Here is a 20934-nt window from a genome sequence, read left to right as displayed (position 1 = left end):
ACTAAAAAAGCTATAAAGGAGTTTGGTTGGGAAGTCATTCCATACCTACCTTATAAGGACCTGATCGTGTGCTCTCCGATTTTCACTTTTCGCGCTCTCTATCGAATGACATTCAAATAACTTCCTTTCTGATTGAAAATGCTCTCCAAACGTGGCACAACGAGATCTTCGCTTTAAAAATCGCGCGATTGCTACAGTCGCAGAATCAAAAACGTACCCCAGCATTCGCAAATGGTTGTAAATAGTAAAGGAAAATATATTACTGACGACTGAAGTCTCCGCTTTGTATATTTGTAGTCTTTATTAAACTTATGGAAAAACGCTACAAATATATGCCCCAGCCTAGTGCTTTACACTGTTTTGTATTACTTATAAAAATTCAATAAACATATTCTTAAATCTAAATATATTTACAACCTATCCCATAGCTAAATGCCTACGGTTTATCCTGACAGCAATGTTAACATGCTGAAGCTAAATAATTGTGTTCCTAAGCAGAATTCTGTTTTATCACACCTCAATTAAATATTATAAACAATTTGCTTTCGTGTATATCACACGACATCTTCACTCTCCATGTGACTGAAGTCACGGCCTATTTGTTGCTGTGTCATACATCTCAGTGAGGTGTACGCTAACGTTATTACTTCTTATAAATAGACAGACATTTAAACTTTAATAACTAATAAACAAGATGTTATATAAATGTGCTAATAATAAATGTGGTAATTCCAAAAATGTCTTTATGTTTTCTGTAAGGCAGTTCTGGCTATTTTAGTACACACACAATACTTTTAATGTAACAGATTCCGCTGTCACGTCATCTTGCCATTCACCTCCTCTGTTGCCCGCTGTGTTGGCCTCGAGCTTTCCCCAGTCTGGTACTCTGTCAAACGTTCCCAGTGCACCCATCCCAGCCGTACACACCAACAAACTGACTCTCCACTACAGGCAACTATACAGCACTCGACAGATCGGATGAGTCGCTCAGTTTGTCATAGACTTATGTCAATGAACATACACAGTAAAAATCAAAATACTTCTGTGTAGGTCCCCTACTATATAGCACAATGTTCCTTTATTTGCCATGCAATATTAGCTATTTACAAAGAAAAGTGATAAATATGAAGCAATGTTGGCAACAACGAATTTTTCCAAAATTAGAAATAGTACAAAGTGTACAACTTTTCTTCTGCCATTTGCTGATAGGTGGCAACAACGGTAAGAAGCAGTCGAAAGAAACAGATAGCAGACGTCTGGCAGTTACCTTGGACCTCATTCAAACATTTGTCAATTTGTGTCTGCATCATGAAGTTGTTCTCAATTGAAAATGCCAGTTTACGAGCCTAATTCTCGTCATTTATGGAAGGTGTCCCCCCATGAACCATGGACCTTGCCGTTGGTGGGGAGGCTTGCGTGCCTCAGCGATACAGATGGCCGTACCGTAGGTGCAACCACAACGGAGGGGTATCTGTTGAGAGGCCAGACAAACGTGTGGTTCCTGAAGAGGGGCAGCAGCCTTTTCAGTAGTTGCAGGGGCAACAGTCTGGATGATAGACTGATCTGGCCTTGCAACATTAACCAAAACGGCCTTGCTGTGCTGGTACTGCGAAAGGCTGAAAGCAAGGGGAAACTACAGCCGTAATTTTTCCCGAGGACATGCAGCTATACTGTATGATTAAATGATGATGGCATCCTCTTGGGTAAAATATTCCGGAGGTAAAATAGTCCCCCATTCGGATCTCCGGGCGGGGACTACTCAGGAGGATGTCGTTATCAGGAGGAAGAAAACTGGCGTTCTACGGATCGGAGCGTGGAATGTCAGATCCCTTAATCGGGCAGGTAGGTTAGAAAATTTAAAAAGGGAAATGGATAGGTTAAAGTTAGATATAGTGGGAATTAGTGAAGTTCGGTGGCAGGAGGAACAAGACTTCTGGTCAGGTGACTACAGGGTTAAAAACACAAAATCAAATAGGGGTAATGCAGGAGTAGGTTTAATAATGAATAGGATAATAGGAATGCGGGTAAGCTACTACAAACAGCATAGTGAATGCATTATTGTGGCCAAGATAGATACGAAGCCCACACCTACTACAGTAGTACAAGTTTATATGCCAACTAGCTCTGCAGATGATGAAGAAATTGAAGAAATGTATGATGAAATAAAAGAAATTATTCAGATAGTAAAGGGAGACGAAAATTTAATAGTAATGGGTGACTGGAATTCGAGTGTAGGAAAAGGGAGAGAAGGAAACATAGTAGGTGAATATGGATTGGGGCTAAGAAATGAAAGAGGAAGCCGCCTAGTAGAATTTTGCACGGAGCACAACTTAATCATAGCTAACACTTGGTTTAAGAATCATAAAAGAAGGTTGTATACGTGGAAGAACCCTGGAGATACTGAAAGGTATCAAATAGATTATATAATGGTAAGACAGAGATTTAGGAACCAGGTTTTAAGTTGTAAGACATTTCCAGGGGCAGATGTGGACTCTGACCACAATCTATTGGTTATGACCTGTAGATTAAAACTGAAGAAACTGCAAAAATGTGGGAAATTAAGGAGATGGGACCTGGATAAACTGAAACAACCAGAGGTTGTACAGAGTTTCAGGGAGAGCATAAGGGGACAATTGAAAGGGATAGGGGAAAGAAATACAGTAGAAGAAGAATGGGTAGCTCTGAGGGATGAAGTAGTGAAGGCAGCAGAGGATAAAGTAGGTACAAAGACGAGGGCTGCTAGAAATCCTTGGGTAACAGAAGAAATATTGAATTTAATTGATGAAAGGAGAAAATATAAAAATGCAGTAAATGAAGCAGGCAAAAAGGAATACAGACGTCTCAAAAATGAGATCGACAGGAAGTGCAAAATGGCTAAACAGGGATGGCTAGAGGACAAATGTAAGGATGTAGAAGCTTATCTCACTAGGGGTAAGATAGATACTGCCTACAGGAAAATTAAAGAGACCTTTGGAGAGAAGAGAACCACGTGTATGAATATCAAGAGCTCAGATGGCAACCCAGTTCTAAGCAAAGAAGGGAAGGCAGAAAGGTGGAAGCAGTATATAGAAGGTTTATACAAGGGTGATGTACTTGAGGACAATATTATGGAAATGGAAGAGGATGTAGATGAAGACGAAATGGGAGATACGATACTGCGTGAAGAGTTTGACAGAGCACTGAAAGACCTGAGTCGAAACAAAGCCCCCGGAGTAGACAACATTCCATTAGAACTACTGACGGCCTTGGGAGAGCCAGTCATGACAAAACTCTACCAGCTGGTGAGCAAGATGTATGAGACAGGCGAAATACCCTCAGACTTCAAGAAGAATATAATAATTCCAATCCCAAAGAAAGCAGGCGCTGACAGATGTGAAAATTACCAAACTATCAGTTTAATAAGTCACAGCTGCAAAATACTAACGCGAATTCTTTACAGACGAATGGAAAAACTGGTAGATGCGGACCTCGGGGAGGATCAGTTTGGATTCCGTCGAAATGTTGGAACACGTGAGGCAATACTGACCTTACGACTTATCTTAGAAGAAAGATTAAGAAAAGGCAAACCTACGTTTCTAGCATTTGTAGACTTAGAGAAAGCTTTTGACAATGTTAACTGGAATACTGTCTTTCAAATTTTAAAGGTGGCAGGGGTAAAATACAGGGAGCGAAATGCTATTTACAATTTGTACAGAAACCAGATGGCAGTTGTAAGAGTCGAGGGACATGAAAGGGAAGCAGTGATTGGGAAGGGAGTGAGACAGGGTTGTAGCCTCTCCCTGATGTTATCCAATCTGTATATTTAGCAAGCAGTAAAGGAAACAAAAGAAAAATTTGGAGTAGGTATTAAAATTCATGGAGAAGTAGTAAAAACTTTGAGGTTCGCCGATGACATTGTAATTCTGTCAGAGACAGCAAAGGACCTGGAAGAGCAGTTGAACGGAATGGACAGTGTCTTGAAAGGAGGATATGAGATGAACATCAACAAAAGCATAACGAGGATAATGGAATGTAGTCAAATTAAATCGGGTGATGCTGAGGGAATTAGATTTGGAAATGAGACAGTTAAAGTAGTAAAGGAGTTTTGCTATTTAGGAAGTAAAATAACTGATGATGGTCGAAGTAGAGAGGATATAAAATGTAGACTGGCAATGGCAAGGAAAGCGTTTCTGAAGAAGAGAAATTTGTTAACATCGAATATAGATTTACGTATCAGGAAGTCGTTTCTGAAAGTATTTGTTTGGAGTGTAGCGATGTATGGAAGTGAAACGTGGACGATAACTAGTTTGGACAAGAAGAGAATAGAAGCTTTCGAAATGTGGTGCTACAGAAGAATACTGAAGATAAGGTGGATAGATCACGTAACTAATGAGGAGGTATTGAATAGGATTGGGGAGAAGATAAGTTTGTGGCACAACTTGACTAGAAGAAGGGATCGGTTGGTAGGACATGTTTTGAGGCATCAAGGGATCACAAATTTAGCGTTCGAGGGCAGCGTGGAGGGTAAAAATCGTAGAGGGAGACCGAGAGATGAGTACACTAAGCAGATTCAAAAGGATGTAGGTTGCAGTAGGTACTGGGAGATGAAGCAGCTTGCACAGGATAGAGTAGCATGGAGAGCTGCATCAAACCAGTCTCAGGACTGAAGACAACAACAACAACAATGGAAGGTGTTACTGTTTTGTTTCAATACGAAGAAAACGGCGGCTGAGTCTCATCGAATGCTCTCAAATACGTACGGTAAGGACGCTATTAGTGAAAGAACATGTCGCGAGTGGTTTCAACACTTCAAGAACGATGATTTAAACGTTATAGACCAGCATAATGGTGCAAGAGAGAATGTTTTCAAATATTCAGAATTGGAGACATTGCCGAGTGAAGACTTATGTGGAACTCAAGAAGAATTGGCATGATTAGTGGGAGTGACACAGCAAGTCAGTTCAAAATGTCTCGGGGCTATGGGCACGATTCAGAAAGAAGGAGCTTGGGCCTCATGTGAGCTCAAACCGAGAGACGTTGAACAGCGTTTGTGTGTTTGTGAACAGTTGCTTCAGAGGCAAAAACGGAAGGGATTTCTGCATTGCATTGTAACCGGGGACGAAAAATGGGTTCATTACGATAACCCTAAATACAAAAGATCATAAGGATATCCCAGCCATGCTTCCACGATGGCCAAACTGAATTTTCACGGCTCCAAGATCCATGCTCTGCATTTGTGGGACCAGCTCGGCACTGTGTACTATGACGTGTTAAAACTGAGTGAAACAATCACAGGTGCTCATTATCAAATGCAGAAACGTGTTTGAGCAGAGCATTAATAGACAAATGGCCACAATGCAATGAGAGGCACGATAAAGTGAATTTGCAGCACGACAACGCTTGACTCCACGTTGCAAAAGAGGTCTAAACACATTTGGAAACATTAAAATGGGAAGTCCTAACCCACCCGCCATATTCTCCAGACATTGCTGCCTCTGCCTATCACCTGTTTAGATCAATGGCGCATGGCCTGGCTGACCAACACTTCAGATCTCACGAAGAAGTCACAAATTGGATCGATTCGTGGATCACTTCGGAAGATGAACAATTTTTTCGATGCGGGATTCGTACACTGGCCGAAAGATGAGAGAAAGTAGTGGCCAGCAATGGAAAATACTTTGAATGATACATGTGCAACCAATTTGTTTCATTAAAGCCTCAAATATTTGGGAAAAATTGGCGTAACGAAGTTTTACACCTTGTAATTACAGCAAGGGGGAAAAAAATTGACTTGGCCGTTGTGAAAGTCTTAGCTGACACAAAATTGTTCAAGATTCAGAACTGTATAAAATATGACAATGAAAATCTCCAACAGCTAGAAAACTAATTCAACCCCAGTTTGTAACTTCTAGGAAGCAGATTTAAAAAGTAATTTTCCCTATTAAAAAAAAAAAAAAAAATACCACATAGTTACATGAAAAACAGGTACAAAAAGGTTTGCACAATTTTTTGACATACTCTCCTAAAGAACTGAGACACCTGTCATATCGTGGCATCAACTTCTGCATTCCTGTGTGGTAGAATTCTGCCGTCTGTAAATGGAGTCAGCGTGCGACAGTACTGTGCAATAATATCCAAGTTCTCACTTGACTGCTCAGTGATACTGTGCAATAATACTGCACAATAATACCGTAGTTCAGAATTTTTGATCATAAAGACACTGCTGCTGTGATAACTGTCCATTGTTGCAAGCAGAAAGAAAAATGGACAAAAATCAGCTGATTGGGCATCAAAGATAACTCACGAAATCTTGTTGACAAGTGATGTTGGAAAATAAATAATTAATCAAAACTTTGTGTGTGCCTATTGTCCAAGGTCACACTTTAACCTGTGTTGTTGGTTTTAAGTATGAAAGTAATCTACCAATAACAAATATTGAATGAATAACCATCAGTTCACTGGGATACTGTAAGTTTTTTGAGTCACCTATGAAATCTAGTTCTCATGGCAGGACACGTCCCAGAACTGACCAATTTACTTACAACAAAAATGGCAATTTTAGAGTATTTTTGGAACACGCTTCCCATATTATTGGAATTACTAACTTAGAATATTGTAATTTATAAAACTATGCACTTATATTGGAAACGAGATATATTACAATTCATTTCAATATGTACTGACGTGCGGGGACGCACCTGAGCAGATGAAACTGCCGTCACCTCCCGTGTCTCCGCAGGGTGCATCTGACATCAAACAGGTGGGGCTCGGTTCACGCCAACCTACAAAGTGGTTTCAAATTTAGTTGTGCCACCGGTAAAGTGTGCCTGTGAACATGCTTTCTTCAGCTGTTACGAGTAACTGAAACAGACACTTGTAAGACGATTCATGCTTTACCTGTCACGACACTGGCACTATCGAATAATATTAAGGCTTTCACGACCGAATGACATATCTTCTGGTAAACCTTCCGGGATGTAAGGTCGTGGTCCATGAAACACTTCAGCTCCTAACGTTTCATCCAGAGCTGCGCTGGACATCTTCAGAGGGGTGTTTCTCCTCCGGTGAGTCTTGCCGACTGATGGGTCGGACGTCTGAAAGCGACTTCCATATCGTAGAAAGTGGGCGTGGCCAGAGTTACACGTGATATGCAGAGATAATCTTTGTCAGAGATAAAACTTAACTATCGATCGTAATCTCATCACAGATAAAACTGTCTAGCAATTCTGTAGTGCTACTGTCCAAATATCACTACGTTTCATGGTCTCTTCTTTCCGATTAAAATTATCCCTATGTTTATATATTTCAATTGCTTCTCTACAAAGCCATGGTTAATAGTTTGTCGTCGTAGATAAAATTTTTGTTTCGGTAAACTTCACTTGATGATTTCCTGACTGAAAAGCGTGTTCTGCTACAGCCGATTTGTCAGTTTTCCCTAATCGGCAAAGACTTCTGTGTTCTTTTAACCGTGTATTTACACTTCTCTTTGTTGTTCCAATATAAACTTTACCACATGTACACGGAATTTTATATACACCACTGGCTGATAGAGGAGTGCGTTTGTCTTTTACAGACCGGAGAACGTGACAAATTTTCTTCGTTGGTCTAAAAACAGGTCTAATATCATGTTTACTTAAAATCTTTCCAATCTGATCCGTTACTTTACTTATAAAAGGGAGAGAGACTGTATTCTTCCCTCATTTTTTGGGCTTGTCCTTAGGCTTTCTGTTGTTTGGGTGCAGGATTCTGCTTACTTCTTTCTTTGAGTAGCCATTTATCTCAAAAGTGTGCTTCAGATGTTTTAATTTGGCGTCTAGATACTCCGGCGTGCAAATCCGTCTGGCTCTGTCAACGAGACTTTTAATCACACCTCTCTTTTGTTGTGGATGGTGGTTAGAGTTTTTATGTAAGTATCTGTCTGTGTGCATTATTTTTCTAAAAGTCTGTTGTTTCAATCTTCCATCTGCCTGTCTCATAACTAAAACAAGCAACTCATAACTAAAACAACCAAAAATGGTATTTTGTTGTCATTTTCTCTCTCCATGGTAAACTGGATTCTTGGATTGATATTATTAAGGTAATCAAAAAATTCGTATAAGGCTTGGCGCTTAATGACACACATGCCGACTCACCGAAGAGACAACTCTAACTTAATTTGCCAAGGATAGTGTGAAAGAATTTCATAACAACTACCTCTAAATTTGCTAGAAACGTTATGAAGACCACTGACAATTGTAATTGGGAACAGCAGACTAATTTTTGAACCATGAATCTCTCAAATCTTACACCTCTTCTAGAATTGCAATTTCTATTACTATTCTACATCAGGGAGTGCAAAACACAATGAAAGACAACTGTTAAGTTGAAACTTCCTGGCAGATTAAAACCGTGTGCCGGACCGTGTGCCGAAGTTGGGACCTTTGCCTTTCGCGGGCAAGTGCTCTACCGTCTAAGCTACCCGAGCACGAATCACGCCCGGTACTCACAGCTTTACTTCTGCCAGTACCTCGTCTCCTACCTTCCAAGCTTCACAGAAGCTCTCCTGCGAACCTTGCAGAACTAGCACTCCTGAAAGAAAGGATATTGCAGACACACGGTTAGCCACAGCCTGGGGGATGCTTCCAGAATGAGACTTTCACTCTGCAGCGGAGTGTGCGCTGATATGAAACTTCCTGGTAGATTAAAACTGTATGCCGGACCGAGACTCACACTCGGGGACCTGTACGCGAAACGCAAAGGTCCCGAGTTCAAGTCTCGGTCCGGAACACAGTTTTAATCTGCCAGGAAGTTTCATATCGGCGCACACTCCGCTGCAGAGTAAAAACCTCTTTCTCAAACTGTAAGTTAACTGTAACAGGAGTGTCATAAAGGGAAATCACGGTAAGCTGGTTTCAAGTGAAATTACAATCTTATACACGAAGCTGTCAATCGGCACATGCATGACAAATGACGCACAGAGTATGGAGCAATTTACTGCTGTGTGCTGACGATGCTGTGGTTTACGAGAAGGTGGCATTGTCAAGTGACTGAAGGAATATAAACATGACCTAGACAAAATTAGCCTGCCCGCCTAGCTGCACGGTCCAATGTGCTGCTTCCCGAATGGGAAGGCGTGCCAGTGTCTATATCCGATGTGAGCACCAACCCCTGGATGGTTTTTAAGGCGGTTTTCCATCTGCCTCGGCGAATGTGGGCCAATTCCCCTTATTCCGCCTCAGTTACAGTATGTTGGCGATTGCTGCACAAATACTGTCTCCACATAAGCATACACCATTATCACTCTACCGTGCAAACATTTGGGGTTACACTCATTTGGTACAAGATATTCCCAGGAGGGTCCACTGGGGGTCGAAATGCACAAGAACCCTCGGTTTGGTGTGGGGTGGCGGTGGGGCCGGTGGACTGCTGTAGCCTGTTGTGGGGTGTGAACCACTCAGGGCTACAGTGGGGTCAAAGCTTCTCCATCGTTTCTAGGTTCCCGGTTCAACACACAATTGCAAAAATTTCTAATTGGTGTGCCAAAATTTCCAGTTGGTGTATGAATGGCAAAAAAATGTAATTTAGTGTGGGTGAGCAGGAAAAGCAACTGTAAAGTTCGGATACAGCATTAGTAGGGTGCAGACTGACAACTACATCAATCAAATATTTATGCATAACGTTGCAAAGTGACACGGAACGGAATGACCACGTCAGGTTTGTAGTAGGAAAGGTGAATGTTCTTCACTTTATTAGGACATTTTTGGGAAAGTGTACCTCAACCATAAAGGAGACAGTATATAAAATGCTAGTGCAACCAATTCTCGAGTACTGTTCAACTGTTTGGGATTCTCAGCAGATCGTATTAAAGGAATGCATCGAAGCACTTCTGAGGCAGGCTGTTACATCCATTACCGGTAGGTTCGAACAACACGTGTTACGGAGACAGTTTGTGAACTCAAATGGGAATTCCTGGAAAGATGATGATGCTCTTTCCAAAGGACACTACTGTGCAAATTTAGAGAACCAGCATGTCAGTCCAACTGCAAAACAATTCCACTGCTTCCAACAACATTTTGTGTAAGGACCTTGGCGATAAGATGCAATAAATTAGAGCTTGTGCAGAGGTTGTTAGATAGTTGTTTTTCCCCTCACTCTGTTTGCGAGTGGAACATGAGAGGTAATGACTGACAGTGGTACAAGGTGCCCTCTGCCATGTGCCGAACGGTGGTTTGTGGAGTATTTACGCACGTGTAGATGTAGAAGCAGATGTTGACGTAGGCTGGAGCAGTGGAAAATTATTGAAATAGTAAGTTAACAGTTCATGGAACAGTATGGCAAGAACAGCTATAATTTTTTGAAGGTTATATTTTTAAAGACTTACTCAAAAATTTGTGCCACTTCTGGGTTTCAATTTAAAGGAAAAAGTGAAAGGAGGTTCGGGTTTAACATCCTTCCCATAATGAGATCATTAGACACTGATCAAAATCTCGTATTGGGCTACACTGGGGTAGGATATTAGTTGCGGCTTCTTTACAACGCTGGGCTAGGAATGGGTACACCTGCTGGAGATCTCAGTTTATAGCTGGGGATTACATTCAATGAAACAGTGCCATCTTTTATAGAGTGTCTCACTTCAGCAATCTGCTGATATGCCACTGTGATAAAACTACAGAATCTCATTGAGGTACATACCAATTAGGGTAAATGACCTGTGTCACTGTGGGGAACAAAACCTAGACCATATGATGACTTGGAGACCCTACTGTAGAGAAAGCTGACACACTGAACTGAATGTGTTTTGCAGCAGTTGGAGATGTTCAAAGTCACATGAAAATGAAAGCAGACTTCCAACTGAATCAGAAATGAATAAATAAATAAATAAATACATAAACTGTAAATGTCAAATAGCAAAACAAAGTTGGTGGCATTTGGTAGAAAAAATAAATGTAGCTCTAAAATTGATTTTTTTAAAAAAATATATAGTACGTTAGATACAAAATGGAGATGAAACCAAGTCTGAGGGAAAAATGGGTAAACACAAATAAATAAAATTCTTCAAAACACTTTCAGTCAGTTGTAATGTAGGGAAGTGAAACTTAGGCAAAAAATTAATTAATTAATTAAAATAAATTAATGTTACGCTAAGGAACCAGAAATGAAGTTTCTCAGATACGTAGCTGGAAATGTGGGCTGATATCAAAAGCAAAATACAAAAATAAGAGCAAAATTAGGACTAATGTCTCTTAATTGAAGAGGTACCAGAAGACAGATGAAAACAGAAACACTGTTTCATCACAAGGATGGACTACCTAAATTCTACGCAAATACTAGTCACCAGGACAAAGAAACACAAGAAAATGCAGAACAATATGGGTGAAAATAGAATATTTTTATATACCGCATGCAGGCATAACAAGTGGAGGATCAGGAAACTGCACTCACCATTTCCTACAGCATTAAATATTGAGTCCATTGTGCAATGAAATTAACAACCTGGGTGTTTCTACATGTCAGGTATGGGTTTTTCTTTAAGAATGCGATACTACAATTAAGCAGTCTCTAAAACCAAATATAGTTATTGCAATCCTGAAGAAAGGAAGAACACACAGATCGAGCTAGCACTGCATAGATAACAAATACTCTCATGAGCACTTCACTGAAGAATACAATTGAAGGAAAAATGGAAAGGACTTAGACAACAGCAATTTTGCTAAAAGGAGAAATAAGGACACACTTCAAGTAATTTTAACATGGCAATTAACAACAGAAGGCAAATTTTGAACAAAGAAGGTCTGAACATTTCATTTATAGACTCGGAAATGTGTTTGATAATATGGAATGGAATAAAATATTTTCCACTGGTGGAGAGAAGAGGCATTGACAGAAGTAAAAGGTTATCTCAATTTGAGAGTTGTTTGTCAGAGACACAAAATCAACTCAATACTATGATGGTTACAATATGCACATATACAAAAACAGAACTGAGTTAACAGTGTGTCTAGCAGGTGGGCAAGCTAGAGTGTCGAACTATGACAGGAGAATCTGCAAGAGGTGGACGATTTTGGAACCACAGTAATGAAATTAATAAACTAGCAAGAAAGACATTGTAGCAAGGCTTGCACAACAAACAGTACCTTTCTATAAAAATTAGCACCTGCTAACATCCAAAATATATCCTTAAGATCAAGATCAGTTCCTGAATAGCTAAATAATGGTGTCCTTCCTGACGCTCAACCAAAATGTCGTTTTCATTTTACACACACTATTTCAATGACTGGGAGTTGTGTTATGTCTGTTTACTGCATGTACTCTAACCAATGTTCGGCTACTGTCGGTCGCACACTGCCACTTATAGCCGGTTGTGAGTTCGACTTCCGATGTCCACTGTGTGCTTTGATGTTCTTTTGTTTTCACAATCGCGCACTGACAGTCCACAAAAGAGGAACCTTCTCTCAGCTTTTCCCAGCTCTGCTGGATACGAAAGCTGACAAGACCTCAACAGAGTTTTCAATTTTGACAAAGCTCAGTGTCTGGCACCGAATTTATTACTATCTCGCAGGGCATAGAGTCAACAGGTGCAAGTAAATTGCTACGTCCGCGGACCTAACCGAATCACGTGTGCCCTGCCGTCGCTCAGCCCGGCCGCACATGCGCAGCGGTCGGCCTCAGCTTCACTTCGCGGCCGCCGGTGGTTCGTGGCATTACCTCCAGCTGAAGATGCCGCACCATTCGATAGTCTAGGCTGCAGCTCCCTCTACGGCCACAAGATATAACGGGAGCACAGACCTGACACCATGGCAACTCGCTTGTTAATATCGAAGTGTTATTGTACAGATCTTATATGACAACCTCGGGCTTAGCACTTAGTTACGATTTGGATAGCACTGTGGATTTGTGAATTGTATTGTGAACTTAATTACGTAGCTACTTGCTACGGGAGCAATAGACGGTGCCTGTTTCGGTGTGGAGAATAAAGACAAGTAATCTCCCTGATCGCTGGCACCTTACTTTGAGACTAATCTTTTCTCGGCCATCAGATCTCGCGTCCTGTTACCAATTCTGACTTATGTTTGCCATTCAGGCAGACACAAAATAAGTTGAGAGAATATGCTTCACACAGAAATCAGAGTGGGCTCGGAAGGAAGTATCAAAGGGCACAGAAGGTGTCAGCAGTCAGACACATGGGTACAACGATGAGAATAGTACTCTACCTGTTTCGAGTCCAGGCAACGAGCACACACAAATGAAAATATGCAGTCGCCAAAGATGACATCTCGATGGTACGTCAAAATGTTGTGTGTAAAACTAAAATGAAAAACTAGGAGAATGTGCAGCAGAAGCACACCATTAGTCGACCACATCGAGAAAACCTGAGATGTCACATGGAAAGCTAGGTACGGAGAACAACTGCGTTCAGTGGTGAACTGTGGACAGCGGGGAGCACGGAAATGAAAAGATTACATTCCTCTCAAATTCGACGTTACAAGACTCTGTTCGTCAGGTGCTATTACAAAGTAAGGAACAAAAACACTTGCAGGGAGTAAATGAAAAAATATGGGTATACAGAACACAGCAAAAAGAAGAGAATTACAGAGTACATATTCGGACAGGAGCCATAGCCAGAAACTGTGGCTGAAAGGACAGAGGCAAGGAATAGAAAGTGCACATCACGAGTTATACAGGAGGAAGCAGTTATGTCGAAACTGAGGAGATAACAGAGAACGGCAAAAGGAAAGGACAGCCGTATCAAACAGACCTTCAGGGTTGACGACGGGAGCAAAAAACAAAAACTGAGACAAACCACGAGAGACACACTCACCGCGGTCGGAGTCTTCACCGGCAGACGCGTCACCCGGGTCGTTCTCGGGCTTCACGCGCTTCGGCTTGGTGGAGATCATCTCGTCCTTGTGCACCTGTATCATGTGCGCCTGGTGATTGAGCTGCTGGTCGAACCTTTAAGACACACCCAGTTAACACTGTTACTTCTTATTTATTTATTTATTTATTTAATTTTCACACAGCTGTCAAATTTATCACTCCTGCAAAACATAAGAAATAGTGTCAATACAAAAATTTTGGTTCAAAATACACGGAACGTAAAACAACCGGCACCATCTTATTACTATTAACATATTTATTACACTACAGTTTCTATGCTATTGCTTCAAATTGATTTATAACACGGATAACATCATACCAATCAGACAAACAACTTGACATTCTATCGAAGAATATGAAATTTTTTCTTGTACGGCCTCAGCTTACTGCCCTAATGACGCACAGTAAATGTCTTAATTTTTTTTAAAAAATTACAATATGCTTCCAATTATTTGTGTGTGGATTGTACACTTCACAGAAAAAAATGGAAAACCTAAAGTATTATGTTACCAGCTCAAAAAGCCAAATACTTTCTTCTTTAAAAGATTCTGAAGGAAAGTGGGGGACCAACTGGCTTAATCTACATTCCGCCTTCCTCTCAAAACATTTTGGCATGTGAAAATATTCACACTCTTTTACATTAGAACATTGTGAACTCCTTTACCCAGTTCCCTCTGTAGGGAAGCACCCTTACTCAGCGCCTCCCTCTCGCTGCCTCTCCGCATGTATCTCTCTCTCTCTCTCTCTCTTTCTGCTGTCTGTCAATCCATCTGCCACTGCCGTCCTCCCTTTCTCCCACTCTTCGTTACTACTGACTCATTCTTCCCTGCCACTTCCACTGTCCCTCTGCCACTGTCTTCATCCCAATCGTTCTCTCTCTCGTGCCCAGACCTTTGTTTCTCGCTCAGAGTCTGCCATCTTTCTCTTCGACTACCATTTTCTTCTCTCCGTGTGTCCTCGGGCATAGTTTACTCGTAGTGTTGACCCCTAGACCGGGAAACTTGTAACTTTAGGGGAGGGGGAAAAGAAGGGGGCAAACTTTTTCGTGTTACAGTTTGCCAGTCTGGGGGTCCAGACCTCTCCGAGCGTATGTATTGCCTCCACCCGTCTTCTCTCATTTCCACTGTCTCCTCTCTCCTTTGTCCCCAATACGTCTACCTTTATCCAGCTCCCTTTCTCTTTCACTGCCACTTTCTCTCCCCCATTATCACTGTTTCCTCTCTCTTTCTCTCTTGCTGGCACTTTCTTGCCTCTCTTTCACCATCACTGGCTTACTGCTACTCACATGCCAAAATTTTTCTTGCAGAAGACAGAATGAGGATCGAATCAGCTGACTCTCCACTTTTCTGTCAAGAGTCTCTTAAAAAGGAGAATATTTGCCTGTCACGGCATTTTTTCAAACGATTCCCTTATTGTCCCTGTTGCAGCACGGTGTGCTACTGATATACAATCCTGGAAATGGAAAAAAGAACACATTGACACCGGTGTGTCAGACCCACCATACTTGCTCGGGACACTACGAGAGGGCTGTACAAGCAATGATCACACGCACGGCACAGCGGACACACCGGGAACCGCGGTGTTGGCCGTCGAATGGCGCTAGCTGCGCAGCATTTGTGCACCGCCGCCGTCAGTGTCAGCCAGTTTGCCGTGGCATACGGAGCTCCATCGCAGTCTTTAACACTGGTAGCATGCCGCGACAGCGTGGATGTGAACCGTATGTGCAGTTGACGGACTTTGAGCGAGGGCGTATAGTGGGCATGCGGGAGGTTGGGTCGACGTACCGCCGAATTGCACAACACGTGGGGCGTGAGGTCTCCACAGTACATCGATGTTGTCGCCAGTGGTCGGCGGAAGGTGCACGTGCCCGTCGACCTGGGACCGGACCGCAGCGACGCACGAATGCACGCCAAGACCGTAGGATCCTACGCAGTGCCGTAGGGGACCGCACCGCCACTTCCCAGCAAATTAGGGACACTGTTGCTCCTGGGGTATCGGCGAGGACCATTCGCAACCGTCTCCGTGAAGCTGGGCTACGGTCCCGCACACCGTTAGGCCATCTTCCGGAGGGACAAATGGAGACGTGTCGTCTTCAGCGATGAGAGTCGCTTCTGCCTTGGTGCCAATGATGGTCGTATGCGTGTTTGGCGCCGTGCAGGTGAGCGCCACAATCAGGACTGCATACGACCGAGGCACACAGGGCCAACACCCGGCATCACGATGTGGGGAGCGATCTCCTACACTGGCCGTACACCTCTGGTGATCGTCGAGGGGACACTGAATAGTGCACGGTACATCCAAAACGTCATCGAACCCATCGTTCTACCATTCCTAGACCGGCAAGGGAACTTGCTGTTCCAACAGGACAATGCACGTCCGCTGTGTATCCCGTGCCACCCAACGTGCTCTAGAAGGTGTAAGTCAACTACCCTGGCCAGCAAGACCTCCGGATCTGTCCCCCATTGAGCATGTTTGGGACTGGATGAAGCGTCGTCTCACGCGGTCTGCACGTCCAGCACGAACGCTGGTCCAACTGAGGCGCCAGGTGGAAATGGCATGGCAAGCTGTTCCACAGGACTACATCCAGCATCTCTACGATCGTCTCCATGGGAGAATAGCAGCCTGCATTGCTGCGAAAGGTGGATATACACTGTACTAGTGCCGACATTGTGCATGCTGTGTTGCCTGTGTCTATGTGCCTGTGGTTCTGTCAGTGTGATCATGTGATGTATCTGACCCCAGGAATGTGTCAATAAAGTTTCCCCTTCCTGGGACAATGAATTCACGGTGTTCTTATTTCAATTTCCAGGAGTGTAAAAGGAATTCTGTAGGTCAATAAGTTTTGACAGTTTCTTTGTATAATTCGACACACGTACAAACAACAAATAAGTATGCACAATATTAACTGAATACAAAGTTGTCTTCCATCTGATGCAAGTTCACTTTCCATTACTAGATAAAAATGCGCAACATTTTTGCACTGCCTCTAAGTGCAGCAAAAAATGCAATATTTGATTAGCAAGTACAACCGAAGAAGCTCCAATGACAAAACTATTTTTTGTAGGCTGCATATGCCACCAGATGGTACTGTCAAATAATTTCCAGGTTGAGACAACTTGTATAGGTACGAAGTGCCCATTATACAGAGATAGCGTGTCAAATTTTAGTGGTGAAAATAATGGCAACTAAAAACATAGATTTGTGACCCCAGAAGCCTTGCGACGAGCCGGAACCTTTTCCATGTGTTCGCACATGTTTACTAAGTCAGTTAAAACTACATTTATACCTCAGACCAGATTTACGTACATATTTTATGTGTTTAAGTAACTTTGAACCTCTGTATCTCAGTAACAGATAATTCTAATGAAGGAAGTTTCAGTGTTCTGCAAGATCATAACCTTAAAAACACACAGTAAAAATTTTGACAAGTTGCCACGTACAGAAATTTTAGAAGTGGTTTTGCCAAAACCGGTACTTTTCGTACCCGTAAACCACGATTTTTCAGTGATTTCTCAGCAAACACCAATGAACAAATAGCGCTTTTATAATCCACTTAAGGTCCACCCTAGACCACACGTAATGCAAAAGAACCTTACCTTCGATTTGCTTCCTTTATCTGGGCCAGAGGAAGTGTGTGATGTTTGAATTTTTACCCTATACTACAGCATAGCTATAAAATGCTGTAGTGTAACATGGTGTTTTTAGGAAGACTCTGTTCCACTATGAGCTTTCAGGACAACTAAAGATGATTTTGACATTTAATAATGTATTAAGCACTATGTAAGTGAGAAGCTTTCAGTGTGTGTTCCGATCTGTAGTTCATCCAGAGCCGTATGAGCAGTAAAAGCAAAGGTCCGCGGCAACCTGTGACGTGAGGTAGGAGAGTAACTTGCTGTTGGGGCCCATTTTTTGCTTTGGGGCAAAGACATAGCAGTGTCCTGAAGTAGCTATACGAGGGGCACTGAAAATATTAACGGGAGCCACGAATAAATGTAGGACAGAATCAAAGACAGTTAATTTTGGAGTACGACCTGAGAGTCAGACGACATATACATTATGTCGAAGTTGATTTGTAAAGCTTTTTGTGCGCTACTTGATTTGTTGTCTGTCTGTTACTGAGTTGAAGGGTTCAAATACAGAAGGTTTTTATGGAGAAGTTAAATTCGTTTAGTAGTTAATAACAGTTAATACTTTCTTACAGCACTACCCTGCCAGGAAACAAAGTCCACAAGAAGTAGTAGTTCGTACTCGCCTGTGGCACAGAATATTTTCATTTCGAAAATGAAAAAATTCTGTGCACACCCGCACACGCACTTTATACTATTCACAAACATTTTATGAATTGGACCCTCAAGGAATTACCAAGTAAAGCACACCTAGGAAACTGCTTATATAAATCAAATCTCCCCCCCCAAAATAACTTATGCACTGTTTCAAACTTTCTCAACTTATAAAAGATAGCAAAATGAATGTTTAAAAGTTAATTATTATCACAATACTGCTAACAAAATCATCTTATAATCTACTGATGAAAGTCATTATGCCTATTACACAACTACACACTAATTTATATACACATACATAAAAGTACAAAAAATACATACTCCAGCACTATGTAGGTGGTCCTTCCAACTGTGTAAACTAACATATATTACTCTTATGTTATGCACAGCTATTTACTGTAACATTACCTCCTCTCTCTGAAACACTTCTTACAAAAACATTCAAAAGAGGTCTCTGATTTGAAATACAGTAGGTTTCAACCCACTGTCATGCTGTTTCTTTCATTCTCTTGCATTTTTCTTCATTTTCTTCATTCAGTCTTCACTCGGAGCAAACCTTGTGGTCTGATGTCATACATTGTTTTTGCCTGTCTGATATGTAGGAAGATGGATAGCCTATGATTTTTTTTTTTTTATTACAGCAGCTCCACGACATATTCATCTCCCACACAAACTCTCCGCTCAAGTAGCCGTGTAGGAAATCAGTCAAAATTTTAAATGCCTGTACTGCTTGAGTCCACTGTCCAACAGTAGTCCTTCTACCTTACCCAAAAGTTTTCCAATTTATCAACTAGAGTCCACATGTTTGCCCTCTTTATCGGATTGGTTTGATAAATTTTGAAAATATGTCAGACCACAAAAATGTAACTACACCAGCAAAGGACCAAAAACATATACCACCATTAGTTTCTGAGGTCCAGTATTTAGGACACTTTGTTTCAAAACCTTAGACCAGTGTGGAAGTTGTCCACACTTTCTGGAACTTATCGAACCGGGTTAACCACTTTGTAAGTCTTCTTCAATAGTTGTTAAATGTAACACTTTCTCACAGCTTGATAATACAGTTGTGAGGCCAAAATGTCCACAACTTTCATGCACTAAGTCAATCAATTTTTTTATATGCTGGTCCAGGAAGCATTCCACTTCACCATCCTTCCTGCTATAAAAGAACACCAGTATTCAGACTTTCTCGGCGCATTCCGATGATAAAATCTTCTCGGGTTGACAGTCGACTCGATGCTTTATTCTCCAGCAATGATTCAGCAAGTTTCTTACTCGTCATCTTCAGACTTTGCCAGAATATGGCAAGTAAGCAACTTGCTGAAACATTGCCAGAGAACAGCGCATTTAGTCTGCTGTCGACCCGAGAAGATTTTATCAATTGAAGTAGACTTTAACCGTTGCATAATCAACCAAGTACAAATAATGTTTGAACAAATTCAAGTTTGACCGGCAGTTTACTCATATTCTCGTCTTTAAGCAGTTCAAAGTATTGTATTTTTATCTCAGTTTTGTGAAGTACTCCATGTCCATCACCGCCATTCACGCTTTGCATCCGAGTGAAAGCATCTGCTATGATATTCTCCTCACCACCTATATACCACAACTCCACTTCAAATTATTGCAGATACAGTACCCATCTAGTAAACCTAGTGTGTTATGTAAATGCATCGGATTTACCCAGCACTAACAGCAACGAGTGAAAATGTGTGCCAGATCGAGACTCGAATCAGGGATCTCCCATTTAGTAGGCAGTCGCGTTGACCACTGCACCGTCTGACCACAGCTGTGCGGACTGCCTCGGCATGTGCCCTGCCCCACCCACGCTCCCACCTAGCACCATCTATCCACAGCACTGTACACGTCCTCCGTGCTCACTACTTTCAAAGTCCCCCACAAGGTCGAATTTAATTGCACATCCACACGAAAGGTGGCGGATTCACTGCCCGTCAAGGCGAATTGATTACGTGAATACTCATCGAGACGGTGCAGTGGTCAACGCAACTGCACACTACACGTGAGATCCGGCGTTAGAATCCCAGTCTGGCATGCATTTTCACAGAAAGCTTGGTGCCCTGTGATCTGTGAATACTATAGTTTTGTTCCTAACGAGTAGTGTTCAAATTTTAAGAAACACCACAACACAGGAAGGACTCCCAATTCAGAAACACGAATTCCTGTCTGATGATGGCAAGGTCTGACTACCAAACACAGTTGTCTGATGCTCTATCACCTTTCTGATGTCAGTATGTTCTGAAACACTTCCATCCCCAGTCTGTAAATACACAAATCTGTAGCGATACAAAATGGTGTACAAAAATCTGGACGGTACAGCATGTTGCCACAGAGCAGTTCCTCCTTCAAGCTTCTAAACACTTGCCCACACCACTCAGTACACACCCAAGTGATATTCCTCTATCAGTAGCTGCATTAGACACTTATCATTGGACAACAGCCACTAGTAAACTTGTGATAAAAACCAAACAAGCCCAATATTGCTTTTGGTTTGTACGTGCTGCTAATTTTTCTACAGCCTGCAACTTCTCAGGATCTGGTGCTATCCATAGTCCACTATTAACATGTACCAAAAACTTCACTGCCTTTTTGAGAAATTCTGATTTTACTGACTTTGCCTTTGTCATCCCTCATCCAAAGCAGACAGTACTTCATTCGACAAATTACAATGGTCTTCCCTGTTTGGGCTCAAAATCAAAATTTCACCCACATAAACATTCATCCTACTAATCATAGCCCTACCAAAAGTTTCATTCACTACTTGAATGAAATCACATACCAGCACATTTAAACCCAAAGG

General features: G+C 41.8%; 1 protein-coding gene across 1 annotated transcript in view; it reads right to left on the bottom strand.

Annotated features, from left to right (window-relative positions):
• The window catches only part of LOC126295269 (uncharacterized), a 254583-nt gene that overhangs the window by 153016 nt on the left and 80633 nt on the right, over positions 1–20934 (bottom strand). The window contains exons 10-11 of the mRNA XM_049987697.1: positions 13778–13911; positions 6678–6761 (exon numbers count right to left, since the gene is read on the bottom strand). Of these exons, the coding sequence (XP_049843654.1) occupies positions 6678–6761; positions 13778–13911 (218 nt within the window). The remainder of the gene's footprint in view (positions 1–6677; positions 6762–13777; positions 13912–20934) is intronic.

Source organism: Schistocerca gregaria, chromosome 11, assembly GCF_023897955.1.
Source record: "Schistocerca gregaria isolate iqSchGreg1 chromosome 11, iqSchGreg1.2, whole genome shotgun sequence".
In the NCBI taxonomy this organism is placed as follows: Eukaryota; Metazoa; Arthropoda; class Insecta; order Orthoptera; family Acrididae; genus Schistocerca; species Schistocerca gregaria.
Note: the sequence above shows the minus strand (reverse complement) of the source record. Positions and strands in the feature narration are given on the sequence as shown.